Below are 17,716 nucleotides of genomic sequence, written 5' to 3'. Positions count from 1 at the left end.
ACTGTACTGGAGTGTGAGGCCTTTCCACGGTCTCCCTATTAATCTATTCCTCTTATCAAGCTCTGTATTTCCACCTATTGTTCTAGAGTTCATTACACTTCCTATAAAACTTGCCATCCATAAAATAAACACCATTATTCCACTACTTGTCCCTAACTGATCCTACAGCAGGCCGGAAGCCTGAGAGGGCGAGACACTATCGCTCAACACAGCTTGTAACTCTTCTGCATGCAGTAAAATCATGTACACCCAAGTACTTCTCTACAGCTGCCACAGCCATTTCCTGTGATTGCAGAAACGCAAGAAATCATCAGGAGTCCACTTCGAAATATTTTCACTTGACAGTTGGTCCGTGCATGCTTTGAGAACATGTCCTGGTAGTCCGTCTGGCCCAGCGGCTTTGTGAACGTTGACCTGTTTAGAGGTTTTGTTCACATCGGCTACCGATAGCGTTATCACACAGTCATCCAGAACAGCTGGCGCTCTCGTGCATGCTTCAGTGTTGCTTGCCTCGAAGCGAGCATAAAAGGCATTTAGCCTGGTCTGGTAGGCTTGTGTCACTGTGCAGCTCGTGTCTTGCTGGGTTTCCCTTTGCAGTCCCTAATAGTTTTCAAGCCCTGCCACATCCGACGAGCGTCAGAGCCAGTCTAGTAGGAGCGACTGTGTCTGTGTGGGGGGGGGGGGGGGGGGTTTGGAAGCTTGTCCATTTTTAAAGCTCCATCTCTCACCCCGAATTCCATGATGTTCAAAAGGTATATCAATCTCCCCAGAGTGAGAGCAAAAAGTTGTGTGAGTCGCTCTCTGTCCACAAGGGGGCACCCCTTCCCCATAGATTGCTCATTTCTGGCCTTCATTGCAGATTCCTGCTTGTAGTTCACTCGTCCCTATGAGGTGCTTGTTGATATAGGTTATGGGTTCCTGTAGGCGATTGGTTTTATTCCTGGGAATTTTATTTAATTATGAATTGCCCCTGTCTGTTACCACAGAAGGGGTCAGTTTCTCAGAGCTGTTCCTTTTGCAGCTCGGTTACAAGGTGATGTGGCACCGGTACCGGTACCGAAGACTGATGAGTATGATAACCTTCATGATAGCGTTTTTCCCCCGGGTTTATTTTTAATGCGTGGAGCCAGGCGGTTACCGGGACGCATCTTACCGCCTAAACCGAGCTTTTCGTCAATTGGGCTACCATGCAGCCCCCGAAACCAGAGTGGACCGGGTTTTAGGCAAACCTTGGTGCATAAACACAGTTTTGTCCATCCAAAGTTTCACAGTGTTTATGTATGTCAAAAGATTTGCATCTTACACATGTGGTTGCAATGAAAAAGTGTCCCTTCTCCATATTCAGATTCATGGTCGAGAGTGTTGGAAAGGGAAAAATAACTAATCTTTCTCAGTCCACAAGATGGCATCCCGCCTCTTCAGATGACACCTGGCGGGAGGCTCGCTGTCTGCTTCAACCAATGACGTCCACGCGCAATGTTGCTCTGGATCATGCAACAGTAGCGAAACTGTGGAGCGGTGTGCCTTTTCTCTGACTTCGGGCGATGTATGTTCCCAGTTGCCTCACCTTGGATGCTGATTTCCTATCGGGGGGGGGGGGGGGTTGTTCCCCCTGGGTGGTTGCCCAAATATGGGAGAGGCTCGTCAGGGCTGACGTAGATCTTTACGCATTACGAGACACTGCCCTGTTGGGAACGGTCGCTTCGGGCCCTCCTTCACGCCAGTTGTTCTGAATCAGATGTTGAAGAGGGTGCGCCTGGAGGGTTACTAAACCGGAGAATGCCAGTGGAAGAATCCATTTTGTTTTTAAAGGTGCACTTCCACTTACTTCATATTTGATGGTAGAATAACTCCATGTTCAAAATAGGAAAGTAAAACAGGATCTTTGATGCAGTGTCTTTTCTTAATTTTGCCACACAAAAAAAACCCCGAAGAAAAACAACAAAAATAGCCTTTACATAAAATAAAATCATGATCCATCAAAGTAGATTATTTCACAAATGCATAGCCTACTCTTAATTTGAAACTAAAATATTGTGTGTTTCGTCTTCTTATTTCTAACCAAAAAATAACAGAGGTTATTCTACAGAGGCTCTTAAAGGTCGTTTAGTTTGGCTAGTCAATTAAAACGTTGCAGACAAAATAAGTCTAGCAATAATCCTGCTGTATTCAGTCTTTTTTTTACAGCAAGACAAGGCATCAAGAGATAACCAACAGGAGGTCAAGGGAATGTACACAATCCACTATTCAAAGACTAAACTCTTAATACAAATAAGTCAAAAATATATATATATTTTGTCCCCCTATTTCACTTAATCCTAAAAAGACTAGGCTACTCATTTTTGTGTACCTGAACTTGTGCAAGAAATGCTAGTGACTCCCAGCTAACGCATAAAGTTCTGAGAACCATATGTTTCCTAGAGTTTGGTGAGAGTGGCGTTGTCCTATGGTTTTTTTGCGTACAATCTTCACACAACTTTCTGGGAATGGTGCAGGATAGTTGCTTGGCCTTTGGAACATTCTCAGCACTTTGGCAAGGAACTTCCCCCCCCCCCCAAAATTATTGGTACTTCATTACTTTAACGGAACGCTGCCTAAACGATCCAACACGGTTACATTTAATTTCAATGTTGGTAATGTTGTAGGAACGTTCTCCAACTGGTTTGACATTGGGAATGCTCTCAAATAGTTCAGAGAACGTTAAGAAATCAGAGAATGTAGAAATAAACATTCAGTACTTCATCATAATGTTTCCCTACAGGTTTCCCCGTGGTTCTATTTAAAGTCATGTTCTCAAATTGTTCCTAGAACGTTAAGAAACAAAATTATTTTGTGGGAATTTCAGTACTTCAACATGATGTTTCCCTACAGGTTTCCTCGTTGTTCTATTGTTCCTAGAACGTTAAGAAGACCACAAGAAAACGTCTAAGAATGTTATTTAAAAAAAACATACATTCCATTCTTAGCATCAACCAAAACTCTATCCTCTATCTTGTTAAAGTGTGTTCAGGTGTGTTGGCCGCGCCCACTAATTGGCCACACCTGATCTTAATGGTGCATGTTTCCTTTGAAATGGGGTCTGTTTGAAATCACTCAAATTAACAGCTTTTTATGAGTAAAAAAAAAAAAAATGAAACATGGCATGTTCGCTCCATCCTGGTGGTGCAGTGGACTAATTCCATGGATAGAGAACAGAAGATTGATGCCGTGCCACATTTAAATAAAGAGGTGTTAGCATGATTAATGCCTAAGCAAATAAATGTCCACGTGTCCTATCTGTGCTTGACGTTTAAAATACTTAACCCAAACTGAGCTAGAAGTGTTATTAAAAAGTATTTTTGAAACATGTTCTCAGAATGTTATTTAATTACCTTCAAATAGCCTAATAATTTCCAATCTCAGAATGTTAAAACCTCCCAGGTAACCTTTAAGGGAAAACATAGTAAAATGTTCTCAGAACCTCCCTGCAACCTAAAAATGTATGTTCCCAGAACAGGCGAAAGTGTCACTCCCATTCTCATAACGTATAAAAAAAATTTAAAAACGTTATGTTTTACCAGTCTGGAAACTTACGACTTCGTTCCGAGAAACAATGGGAAACCAAAAACTTGGAATTCCACAACTTCCAAGGAACCAAATGTGCTCGCTGGAATTCATTAGGCATAGCATACTGTGGCAAAACCTACAACGGTAGTGAAACAGTATAACTTTACATCGTCCCCTCGCCCCGACACGGGCGCAAATCCGGGGACCCTCTGCACACATCAACAACAGTCACCCACGAAGCGTCGTTACCCATCGCTCCACAAAAGGGGCAACACTACTTCTAGGTTTCAGAGCAAGTGACGTAACTGATTGAAACGCTACTAGCGCGTACCCGCTAACTAGCTAGCCATTTCACATCCGTTACACTAGCCCAGACTTAACAAGATAGAAGAGAGAGTGTGTTTTTTGTTGATGCCGAGAATGGAATGTATGTTTTCAAATAACATTCTTAGAACTTTCCTTGAACGTTCAAGTTTTCTTAACGTTGTCGGAAACAATTTGAGGACATGACTTTAGAATAGAACCAATGAGGAAAACGTTACGCAGAAGTACTGAAATTACCACAGAATAATGTTGTTTCACCACAGGGGCAGGGGTGGCACCAGGGGCAGGGGTGGCACCAGGGGCAGGGGTGGCACCAGGGGCAGGGGTGGCACCAGGGGCAGGGGTGGCAGGGGTGGCACCAGGGGCAGGGGTGGCACCAGGGGCAGGGGTGGCACCAGGGGCAGGGGTGGCACCACAGGGGCAGGGGTGGCACCACAGGGGTAGGGATGGCACCACAGGGGTAGGGGTGGCAGGGGTGGCACCACAGGGGTAGGGGTGGCACCACAGGGGTAGGGGTGGCAGGGGTGGCACCACGGTGGTAAGGGTGGTAGGGGTGGCACCACAGGGGTAGGGGTGGCAGGGGTGGCACCACAGGGGTAGGGGTGGCAGGGGTGGCACCACAGGGGTAGGGGAGGCAGGGGTGGCACCACAGGGGTAGGGGTGGCACCACAGGGGTAGGGGTGGCACCACAGGGGTAGGGGTGGCACCACAGGGGTAGGGGTGGCAGGGGTGGCACCACAGAGGTAGGGGTGGCAGGGGTGGCACCACATGGGTAGGGGTGGCAGGGGTGGCACCACAGGGGTAGGGGTGGCACCACAGGGGTAGGGGTGGCACCACAGGGGCAGGGGTGGCACCACAGGGGTAGGGGTGGCACCACAGGGGTAGGGGTGGCAGGGGTGGCACCACAGGGGTAGGGGTGGCAGGGGTGGCACCACAGGGGTAGGGGTGGCACCACAGGGGTAGGGGTGGCAGGGGTGGCACCACAGGGGTAGGGGTGGCACCACAGGGGTAGGGGTGGCACCACGGGGGCAGGGGTGGCACCACAGGGGTAGGGGTGGCACCACAGGGGTAGGGGTGGCAGGAGTGGCACCACAGGGGTGGCAGGGGTGGCACCACAGGTTAAAAAATTGTATGGGTAAATTAGTATGTATCTTTTCTAGGGCCTGAGTTTTTCCCGATCTCATGACCTGGTCAGGTAAAACTCTGGGTCCTACTCGTAGGCTATGACAAAATGTAATTATTATAGATAGCTTCCCTATCAGGCTGGGGTGTGAATTGTAAACACTCCTAGTCTAAGGTGCATGAAACCCTTTCAAACTACCACAAACCCTGTGAATCTGATATCAAAAGAGCCGGAGAAAATAACTTCAATGGACAACATGCTCTGTAGTTTAGTGAACTACTGTAGCAGGGCTGGACAACATTCTCTGTAGTTTAGTGAACTACTGTAGCAGGGCTGGACAACATCCTCTGTAGTTTAGTGAACTACTATAGCAGGGCTGGACAACATGCTCTGTAGTTTAGTGAACTACTGTAGCAGGGCTGGACAACATGCTCTGTAGTTTAGTGAACTACTATAGCAGGGCTGGACAACATGCTCTGTAGTTTAGTGAACTACTGTAGCAGGGCTGGACAACATGCTCTGTAGTTTAGTGAACTACTGTAGCAGGGCTGGACAACATCCTCTGTAGTTTAGTGAACTACTGTAGCAGGGCTGGACAACATGCTCTGTAGTTTAGTGAACTACTGTAGCAGGGCTGGACAACATGCTCTGTAGTTTAGTGAACTACTGTAGCAGGGCTGGACAACATCCTCTGTAGTTTAGTGAACTACTGTAGCAGGGCTGGACAACATGCTCTGTAGTTTAGTGAACTACTGTAGCAGGGGTGGACAACATGCTCTGTAGTTTAGTGAACTACTGTAGCAGGGCTGGACAACATCCTCTGTAGTTTAGTGAACTACTGTAGCAGGGTTGGACAACATGCTCTGTAGTTTAGTGAACTACTGTAGCAGGGCTGGACAACATGCTCTGTAGTTTAGTGAACTACTATAGCAGGGCTGGACAACATCCTCTGTAGTTTAGTGAACTACTGTAGCAGGGCTGGACAACATCCTCTGTAGTTTAGTGAACTACTGTAGCAGGGCTGGACAACATCCTCTGTGGTTTAGTGAACTACTGTAGCAGGGCTGGACAACATGCTCTGTAGTTTAGTGAACTACTGTAGCAGGGGTGGACAACATACTCTGTAGTTTAGTGAACTACTGTAGCAGGGCTGGACAACATACTCTGTAGTTTAGTGAACTACTGTAGCAGGGGTGGACAACATACTCTGTAGTTTAGTGAACTACTGTAGCAGGGCTGGACAACATGCTCTGTAGTTTAGTGAACTACTATAGCAGGGCTGGACAACATACTCTGTAGTTTAGTGAACTACTATAGCAGGGCTGGACAACATCCTCTGTAGTTTAGTGAACTACTGTAGCAGGGCTGGACAACATCCTCTGTAGTTTAGTGAACTACTGTAGCAGGGCTGGACAACATGCTCTGTAGTTTAGTGAACTACTGTAGCAGGGCTGGACAACATCCTCTGTAGTTTAGTGAACTACTGTAGCAGGGCTGGACAACATCCTCTGTAGTTTAGTGAACTACTGTAGCAGGGCTGGACAACATGCTCTGTAGTTTAGTGAACTACTGTAGCAGGGCTGGACAACATGCTCTCTAGATTAGTGAACTACTGTAGCAGGGCTGGACAACATGCTCTGTAGTTTAGTGAACTACTATAGCAGGGCTGGACAACATACTCTGTAGTTTAGTGAACTACTGTAGCAGGGCTGAGCATTGTGCAAACAATGGTTACAATGTATTTAAATATTAATTTCACTCTATACACACACAACGTTAACTTCTTGTGGCTGAAGGGGCAGTATTGAGTAGCTTGGATGAAAGGTGCATTTCGTTCTCGTAGCGTTCAGGGCGCACACTGGACGCTCTGGCCGAGGAGTAGGTTTGATCCGAGCGTTCTGACCATCACTGTCACGTTCCTGACCTATTTCTGTTAGTTTGTTGTATGTGTTAGTTGGTCAGGACGTGAGTTTGGGTGGGCATTCTATGTTTTTTGTTTCTATGTTGGTTTTTGGGTTGCCTGGTATGGCTCTTAATTAGAGGCAGGTGTTTGGCGTTTCCTCTAATTTTAGAGTCATATTTAGGTAGGCGTTGTCACAGTGTTCTTTGTGGGTGATTGTCTTCCGTGTCTGTGTCTGTACACCACGCAGGACTGTTTACGGTTTGTTCGGTTTGTGTAGCCTATGTTCCTATTCGTGCGTTTTTCTTGTTTTATGTAAGTACGTCGTCTAGGTCTGTCTACACCGTTTGTTGTTTTTGTTAGTTTAATCAAGTTTGTGTTTTTGTTCAATAAATATGTCATTTCACTACGCTGCGCCTTGGTTCCCTCTATACTCCTCCTCTTCCGAAGATGAAGAGGAGGAGGAATGCAGTTACAATCACAATGGCAGTCAAGCCCCCAAGCTAACCGGCTAAATTTAGCTAGCTTGCTTACTCCCCCCAGCAGAGCTGGTTAGGCTGATTTCATGTTATCCAGAGCGTTGGTGACTAACTTTGCTGCTGGTGTTGGAAATTTTCCAGTCATCTGATGATTTTCAGTAACTATACTGTTCTCTTTGAAGTAGAAAGAATAATCAATATAAGTTTAAATATTAGACATAAGGAAGCAGAATGAAGGCTGAAAGTCCATGTGAGTGTACAAAGCTAGATCAACATCGAATTGACCATAGGACATGTAAAGAACAGAACGTAAGCAGAATCTGTGTAGATGAGACAAGGTAAACTAACAAGACGTGACTGGTCTGGACCATATCTGATCTTGTGAAGGCTACTGGACACGTATATAAGTTAAGCATACATTGATAATGTAGGTCTGAACTTGTAAAGCCCTTTGGACAGGAACATTAGCTAAGGGGTATGCATGTCATGCCACCAATAGAATCTATGCCCTAATATCTGAGCCAATAAGAGAATGGAAACTATGTAACAAAGCAAATGGGGTGATGACATCATTATGTAAAGGTGAAACTGTGTAAAAGCCAAGCACTAAGAATGAGGAGGCAGTTCTTCCATGGAGATGCTCGGCTTTTGTTCTCTGCAATAAAAGTCTAATTGAATTCACAAACTCCGGTATCCGAGTAGTATTTGTTTTAATATTTTCCACAACACTGGCAATCATTTAATTCGTTTTTTTTTTTACGACGTTTACTGACACCAGCCATATTCAACGGGTGTTGAGCTGAAATTGTGGGAGGTACTATGTCAACTATATCCAATAAGAAACACCTGCTTTCTTTTCTGTTGCAAAATGTTTTTCTAAACGCTCTAATGACGTCAACTAATGAATATGTCTGGTCAGAGACGAAGGGGCGAAGAGAGAGGGATAACTGGGCACAAAATCTGTCTTCTCCAACAGGTGGCGTCAATGAGAGGGTCGAATTTGGTTACAGTGATACTTGGGGATTATGAGGCTTTTGCTGCGTTTCAAACTCATAAAAGACACTTACGCATCACCTTATGCCCTTGGGGGAATCCCCGTCACCATCTTGGACGTCGGCCCAAACGATTAGAAAACAAGGGAGGTTCACAACACAAGCACCTCAGCCCTCGTTTTTGATCGAGTTTGTGAGTGTACAATTATGTTCACTTCGGGGCCTGAAATGCCCCATAATTCCATTCGCGATGATTGTACATCTGCTAAGAAAAGTCAGCCGAAACTTAAAACCTCAACATCAATATGGATAAGTCAACATACAAGTGTAAGTAAAAACGAATGTAAAGTGGTTAGAAATTGTGCTACTAATAATGCACATTACGGCACAAACACATCTCGTAAAAGTAATTATGTTTTTGTTTGGTTAGCTTTCGGAGATAGTAGAAATAAAAAATGATCCTTCTTCAGAAGTTCCAGCTAGGCAGGCTAACGTTATTTAGCTAATTAATTTGCTATCTATCATACAGTAGACGTATATTAATAATATTATAATGCAATCATAATTGACTGTAGCGCATATCAAGCAACCGGTGGCTGAAAACACAATCATCGCGGGATGAGCGAGTGACGAAGTTCCGGGCAAGGGCGGTCCATTTAAAAACCATTCCTTCCATCTGGAAAAATAAGTCTCACAAACTAAAAACATATGTCCTTTCTAACAAAAGAGCTGAAGGCAGTCTAAAAGTGTTGGATTTTGTTGACATAAATAACACTTTCAAGATAAACTGGTTGAAAAAATGTTTGCTCGATACTGATTCAATATGGTATTTCATTCCAAATAATGTGTTTAATAAATTGGGAGGTCTTCAATTTTTACTGAAATGTAATTATATTCCTGAAAGATTACCTGCTAAATTGGCTAGGTTTTACCAACAATCTTTACTGGCCTGGAAAATATGTTTCCTGCACAATTTTTCCCCTCCTAAAACTCTTTTGTGGAATAATTCAGACATAACTGTAAGGAATAAGTCATTGTTCTACCCCAGCTGGCATGAGAGGAATATTGACTTTGTTCTTGATATTTTCGACAACAAGGGTAATATTCTCAATATCAATATCAACAATTTATAACATTGAAAGAGTTTCCAATACCTTTCAGAGAGTTTATTTCTGTGATCAAAGCCGTTCCCAGTGGTCTAACTACACTTATGAAAAGTCATCTTAATTTTGGGAATGATCACAAAGTTTATCCAGAACTCAGATTGGAAGGCGTGGGCTTACTTGAGAGATCTTGTTGTAATAAATATATAAGACAAATTCTTCATTCACAAAACCAACTTACACCGAGAGGAAAGTTTTTCTGGAACATGCTTATTCCTGATATTGTCTGGGAAAATGCATGGTTAAGGCCTTACAAATACTGTATACCAAACAAAGTTAAGGAAGTGCACTTCAAAATTGTACATAAGATGTATCCATGGTATTCTATGATATCCAAATTTGTGGCCATTGATGATATCTGCGTTTTCTGTGAAAAAAGAAGGGGAGAATCTGTCTCACTTGTTCTTTGAATGTAAATTTATGTCAGAATTTTGGGAAAACCTTGCAAAGTACTTATTTACCATTATGAACACTGCCTATAGTTTTAACATAAAATATATAATATGTTACTATTGCAATGATAACAAAACCACTGAAATGATTGTTAATTGTTTAAATTCTTGTTGCAAAATACTTTATACACAAACAAAGATTCCAAAATTCTATACCAAAATTAATTTTTTTTCTGATTGAATTTAATTATCTTATTAAAACATTAACCCTAGTGAATAACAACAAGAATACCATCTTCATGAATCATTATAATACGATATTTTCAGAGTGAATATAATTGCACTTAAATTGTTTATTTTTTGTATTTTATTTCTATTGATATTTTTTGTATGTTTGAGTATTGTTAATACCTGTGTTTGGTTTGCTAGACATATTTGATGTAGCAATGTAAGTTGATTTTTTGTATTATGAATAAAAAATACAAATAAAAAAGATATTTAAAAAATAAATAAATCTTTCCTCCCTCGCCCTGCAAGTGTATACTCGTCAGACGTCACGGTAAATCATCAGAAGGGTCCACTTAATTTGAGGGCTGAGGGGGTAGGGTGTGTCGTTTAAGTGTTTGGAATGCAGCCCCTGTATCCACTTTCCCAGAGTCAGAGGAACTCGTGGATACTATTTTTCTGTCTTTGTGTCCAGTATGAAGAAAGTTAGTGGTAGTTTTGCGAGCCAACGTTAACTAGCGTTAGCGCAACGAGTGATGTATCTATAGTTGTCTGCTAGCGTGCTAAAAAAAAGTCATGGCTTATTTGCTACATTATTTGATCGAATAGAAGTTTTGTAATGCTTAGGTTTTTACGAGTAGGACACGTGACATCCCGGCAACTTTGAGAAAAAGCACAATATAGGAGTTGTGCCTGTTGTTCACACGCGTATCTGCCCTCTCATTGGCTAGAATGGTCCCACCGATCTTGCCGCTGTGGTCTGGTAAACACGTTCAGCACTGCTGCTTTGAAAGGGTTTTGACTAGATAGCACAGCCACAAGTCTTTGTGTATAGTGTTCATACAATCAGTTTGCTGGAGTCTTGTTTACCCTTGGTCTGTCTGCAATGCCAGGAAGTAGTATTAGCCGCCCTAGCATGGTGATGGGAAATGGTGTTTCATAAAGAAAGTATGCATATTTTTTTTGGTTTGTTTCTGCCTTCTCACCATTAAATCGACTTAAGGAGAAAATCGACTCCTTTGCAGCCTGAATTGAGAATTTGTTAAGTACGAACCGGAGATCAAAGTCGAATATTATTTGTCACATACTGTGTAAACAGGTGTTCTCAACAGGAAAATGCTTACTGTACAGGCCCTGTCCCAACCATGCAGAGAGAAATAATAGACAAGTAATAACACGTAATAATAAATACACAATGAGTAACTATAACTTGGCTAAATACACAGAGTACCAGTACTGAGTTAATGATAACATGGCTAAATACACAGAGTACCAGTACTGAGTTAATGATAACATGGCTAAATACACAGAGTACCAGTACTGAGTTAATGATAACATGGCTAAATACACAGAGTACCAGTACTGAGTCAATGATAACATGGCTCTGTACACAGAGTACCAGTACTGAGTCAATGATAACATGGCTCTGTACACAGAGTACCAGTACTGAGTCAATGATAACATGGCTCTATACACAGAGTACCAGTACTGAGTCAATGTGCAGGGTAATACAAGGTAATTGAGGTAGGATATGTACACTGAACTAAAATATAAACGCAACATGTAAAGTGTTGGTCTCATGTTTCATGAGCTAAATAAAAGATTCCATACGCACAAAAAGCTTATTTTGCACACATTTATTTACATCCCTGTTAGTGAGCATTTCTCCTTTGCCAAGATAATCCATCCACCTGACAGGTGTGGCATATCAAGAAGCTGATAAAACAGCATAATCATTACACAGGTGCACCTTGTGCTGGGTACAATAAAAGGCCACAATAAAATGTGCAGTTTTGTCAAACAACACAATGCCAAAGTTTAGAGGAAGCTTGCAATTGGCATGCTGACTGCAGGAATGTCCACCAGAGCTGTTGCCAGATAATTGAATGTTAATATCTCTACCATAAGCCGCCTCCAACATTGTTTTAGAGAATTTGGCAGTATGTCCAACCGGCCTCACAACCGCAGATCATGTGTAACCACGCCAGCCCAGGGCCTCCATATCTGGCTTCTTCACCAGCGGGATCATCTGAGACCAGCCACCTGGACAGCTGATGAAACGGTGGGTTTGCACAACCAAAGAATCTCTGCACAAACTGTCAGAAACCGTCTCAGGGAAGCTCATCTGCGTGCTTGTCGTCCTCACCAGGGTCTTGATTTGACTACAGCGTCGTAACCGACTTCAGTGGGAAAATGCTCACCTTCGATGGCCACTGGCACGCTGGAGGAGTGTGCGCTTCACAGATAAATCCCAACTGTACCGGGCAGATGGCAAAAGCTACGGACAACGAACACAATTACATTTTATCAATGGCAATTTGAATGCACAGAAATACCGTGACGAGATCCTGAGGCTCATTGTCGTGCCATTCATCCGCCGCCATCACCTCATGTTTCAGCATGATAATGCACAGCCCCATGTCGCAAGGATCTGTACACAATTCCTGGAAGCTGAAAATGTCCCAGTTCTTCCATGGCCTGCATACTCACTAGACATGTCATCTATTGAGCATGTTTGGGATGCTCTGGATCGACGTGTTTGACAGCGTGTTCCAGTTCCCGCCAATATCCAGAACCTTCGCACAGCCATTGAAGAGGAGTGAGACAACATTCCACAGGCCACAATCAACAGCCTAAAATCAAATCAAATTAAATTGTATAGGTCACATACATGTGTTTAGCAGATGTTATTGCGGGTGTATCGAAAATGCTCCGACAATGCAGTAATATCTAACAAGTAATGTCTAACAATTTCAAAGCACATACCCAATACACACACATCTAAGTAAAGGAATGGAATTAAGAATAGATAAATATAATGTCAAAGCGACGAGCAATGTCAGAGCGGCATAGATACAGCAAAATAGTATAGAATACAGTATAATACATATGTATATACACATGAGATGAGTAATGCAGCTATATGACAAGGAGATGTTACATTCTTTGTTTCCTCACCAAACTGTGTGCAACGGTGTTCCTCCTCCTCTTCAACCGAAGAGGAGGAGTAGTGATTGAACCAAGGCGCAGAATGCCCACCCAAACTCACGTCCTGACCAACTAACACATACAACAAACTAACAGAAATAGGTCAGGAACGTGACACTGTGTTATTTTGTACGTTTTTTCACATTGTTTGTAACTTATCTTGTACATAATGTTGTTGTTATCGTCTCTTATGACCGAAAAGAGCTTCTGGACATCAGAACAGCGATTACTCACCTCAGATTAGACAAAGATTTTTTTCTTTAATTAATGAGTGAAGGATATACTGCTTCTCTGAGACTAGGGCCAAATCCCCGTCATATGTTACCAACAGATGCATATCATGTGAAATCCATAGATTAGGGCCTAATGAATTTATTTAATTTGACTGATTTCTTTGTATGAACTGCAACCGGGCTATCTGCATTGTGTCCCACCACCCGCCAACCCCTCTTTTCACCCTACCGCTACTCTCTGTTCATCATATATGCATAGTCACTTTAACCATACCTACATGTACATACTACCTCAATAAGCCTGACTAACCGGTGTATGTATATAGCCTTGCTACTGTTATTTTCAAATGTCTTTTTACTGTTGTTTGATTTCTTTACTTACACACACACACACACACTTATTTTTTTCGCACTATTGGTTAGAGCCTGTAAGTAAGCGTTTCACTGTAAAGTCTACAACTGTTGTATTCGGCGCACGTGACAAATAAACTTTGATTTGAACTCAGTAAAATCTTAGAAAATTGGTGCATGTTGCGTTTTTTATATTGTTGTTCATAACTAAGAGTAACGCCTAGATCACACCGACCGAGTTATTTCATTTTGGTACACCAGAAGAAGTATATTCATATCAGGGTAAGGTCATAATCGGAAGTAAAAATACGAAGGTTAAAACACCTGGTTTTCTTTCAAATTAGGATATACAAACACCTTAATCGGATTTCCAGCGGTGTATTTCATCTGCGCATGTGCTAGTACTAGCAGGGCAAGACTCCCTCTTTTGCATGAGTGAAGTGAGTTCGAAAAAACGGAATAGTTTTCAAATGTCCGAACTCGGAATCAAATAGCCCCCCCCCCCCCCCCCCCCCCCCCAAAAAAAGACATGTTTGCCGTGGTAACGTTTATTTATAGTCCCACCAGACCTGATTTCATAAGTGTCCATGTAAACAGGATTATTAGGGAAATTGTTATTCTCGCAAAGCATGTAAACGTTTACATTGAACTAATATATTAATATGACTAGTACTGTGTGCATATGACCGACGATACTCATTACTGTCCATGTTTTTGCGGAGACTGGATCCACTTAAACTCTGCATATGTCGACTTAATCGGGAATATACCTTTATATTTCAAATGCGCTATTGCATTATCTTTTAATCTCCCTTATTATTTTTTGTGTTACGTGTGTGTCTTGTATGTTGAAAGTCTTTGTTTTTTGTCAGCCAATGTTGACCATGGTCATAAATGTTTACACGTCTAGATTTTTCAAATTGATTGAAACATACCCTTTTGTGGAAGGAGCCACGCGGTTTTTCCTGCATTCCGATGTTCTGAGTTCCGTGCTGGCTGGGTGTGTACCAGATGACGCCGCAGCCAGCGGAGAGATATACGATGCTTCGAGACCTGCGTTGAGGTAGAACAACTCACTGACTATGGAAGAAGATCAGCAGAACCCTATCCTGAAAGAGGGATTCCTTGTGAAACGGGTAAGATTAAATAAACCGCTATACGTCCATATAAAGCGCATTTCATTTGACTATTAGAGTATTTTAATTCATATATATTTTCTAATTGTAACTCTAGGGCCATGTAGTTCACAACTGGAAGGCTCGCTGGTTTGTACTCAAACCAGACACGTTGCTCTACTATAAATATGATGGAGGGAAGAGAGACTCCTGTCAACGCGGGAGGATCATGTTGACCGATTGTAAAATCTCTTGTCCGTTTCTGGAGTATGACAATCGCCCGGTGAGTTAATGTACAAGCCCCATTTACGTTTACCTCGTCTGGGAATCCGTGACATTAAGGCTGTTGGAACAGCATTCAAATCATAGAATTACATATTATAACTCCATCGTGGTTCTAATGCCGATCTCTGTGATTAAAACAGCATTATATTCTACTATTTTCTAGAGTTATGATTCTATTCTAGAATTATGATTCTATTCTAATATAATAGCATTATATAGTGTATGCTGTTCATGTCTCTGAAACTGTAGCCCTGAGGATATATCGTTGCACTAGATGTGTCAATAGATTACGTGTTGGATTGTTGAAAACAGGCTGCGAAGTGGGAGTGTCTCAGCTCTGTTGAGCCCAGCCCAGCTTTTTGCTTTCTTCTGAAATCATACTAGAGAATGCAAGGCCCGGGGACATCAACCTTAGACCACTTGACACACTATCATCGTAGATACAGTACGCTTTTCATAGTTTTCAAAGGTGTGTTCGATACATCTCTCGATGCTGTTGGACACATCATGATATCATCTTGGGGTTAAGATATACTCTTCAAGTATTCAACATCATCCGTTGGTTCTCTTTGTTGTTTACTGTACGTCAGCTGGTGTTCAAACTGCAAACCAAGAGTTCTGCCGAGTATTTCCTGGAGGCGTGTTCTCGGGAGGAGCGTGACCAATGGGCAGCGGATATCGGTGCAGCGGTGGAGAAGCTCCGCCCAGCTGACTCTCCTACCACCAGCCAGTCTAAAACCACTGGACACCAGTCACTACAACTACACAACGTCAGCCTGAAGTGAGACACTTAGGGGCCTTGGCTGAAAGACTTTTCCCAACCGTCGACACTGGTTAAAATGACGTTATTATAACCAGATTACATGGTTATAAACTGGTTAAAATGACGTTATTAAAACCAGATTACATGGTTATAAACTGGTTAAAATGACGTTATTATAACCAGATTACATGGTTATAAACTGGTTAAAATGACGTTATTAAAACCAGATTACATGGTTATAAACTGGTTAAAATGACGTTATTAAAACCAGATTACATGGTTATAAACTGGTTAAAATGACGTTATTAAAACCAGATTACATGGTTATAAACTGGTTAAAATGACGTTATTACAACCAGATTACATGGTTATAAACTGGTTAAAATTACACCATTACAACCAGATTACATGGTTATAAACTGGTTAAAATTACACTATTACAACCAGATTACATGGTTATAAACGGGTTAAAATTACACTATTACAACCAGATTACATGGTTATAAACTCGTTGTAATAACATTGCCAGTTTGGTTACATTTAGTCTATTAGTCACATGAGTGAAGTCAAGCTATTCCACAAAGGTCAATAGTCAAGCTATTCCACAAAGGTCAATAGTGAAGCTATTCCATAAAGACAGTCAATAGTCGAGCTATTCCATAAAGACAGTCACACAACTGGTCAATAGTCGAGCTATTCCATAAAGACAGTCAATAGTCGAGCTATTCCATAAAGACAGCCACACAGCTGGTCAATAGTGAAGTTATTCCATAAAGACAGTCACCCAGCTGGTCAATAGTGAAGCTATTCCATAAAGACAGTCAATAGTCGAGCTATTCCATAAAGACAGTCACACAGCTGGTCAATAGTCGAGCTATTCCATAAAGACAGTCAATTGTCAAGCTATTCCATAAAGACAGTAAATAGTCAAGCTATTCCACAAAGACAGTCACACAGCTGGTCAATAGGGAAGCTATTCCACAAAGACAGTCACACAGCTGGCCAATAGTGAAGCTATTCCACAAAGACAGTCACACAGCCGGTCAATAGTGAAGCTATTCCATAAAGACAGTCACACAGCTGGTCAATAGTGAAGCTATTCCATAAAGACAGTCACCCAGCTGGTCAATAGTGAAGCTATTCCACAAAGACAGTCACCCAGCTGGTCAATAGTGAAGCTATTCCACAAAGACAGTCACACAGCTGGTCAATAGTGAAGCTATTCCACAAAGACAGTCACCCAGCCGGTCAATAGTGAAGCTATTCCACAAAGACAGTCACACAGCCGGTCAATAGTGAAGCTATTCCATAAAGACAGTCACACAGCTGGTCAATAGTGAAGCTATTCCATAAAGACAGTCACCCAGCTGGTCAATAGTGAAGCTATTCCACAAAGACAGTCACCCAGCTGGTCAATAGTGAAGCTATTCCACAAAGACAGTCACACAGCTGGTCAAAAGTGAAGCTATTCCACAAAGACAGTCACACAGCTGGTCAATAGTGAAGCTATTCCACAAAGACAGTCAATAGTCTAGCTATTCCACAAAGACAGTCACACAGCTGGTCAATAGTGAAGCTATTCCACAAAGACAGTCAATAGTCTAGCTATTCCATAAAGACAGTCACCCAGCTGGTCAATAGTGAAGCTATTCCACAAAGACAGTCACACAGCTGGTCAAAAGTGAAGCTATTCCACAAAGACAGTCACACAGCTGGTCAATAATGAAGCTATTCCACAAAGACAGTCAATAGTCTAGCTATTCCATAAAGACAGTCACCCAGCTGGTCAATAGTGAAGCTATTCCACAAAGACAGTCACACAGCTGGTCAAAAGTGA

General features: G+C 42.3%; 1 protein-coding gene across 1 annotated transcript in view; it reads left to right on the top strand.

Moving 5' to 3' along the window:
* Positions 1-14,694: 14,694 nt before the first annotated feature.
* The window catches only part of plek2 (pleckstrin 2), an 18,289-nt gene continuing 15,267 nt past the window's right edge, over positions 14,695-17,716 (top strand). Inside the window, exons 1-3 of the mRNA XM_055862455.1 lie at positions 14,695-14,852; positions 14,950-15,114; positions 15,707-15,897. Coding sequence (XP_055718430.1) covers positions 14,799-14,852; positions 14,950-15,114; positions 15,707-15,897 — 410 coding nt within the window. The 5' untranslated portion in view covers positions 14,695-14,798. The remainder of the gene's footprint in view (positions 14,853-14,949; positions 15,115-15,706; positions 15,898-17,716) is intronic.

The sequence above is a fragment of the Salvelinus fontinalis genome, chromosome 15, assembly GCF_029448725.1.
Source record: "Salvelinus fontinalis isolate EN_2023a chromosome 15, ASM2944872v1, whole genome shotgun sequence".
In the NCBI taxonomy this organism is placed as follows: domain Eukaryota; kingdom Metazoa; phylum Chordata; class Actinopteri; order Salmoniformes; family Salmonidae; genus Salvelinus; species Salvelinus fontinalis.
This window is presented reverse-complemented; position numbering and strand designations above follow the sequence as displayed.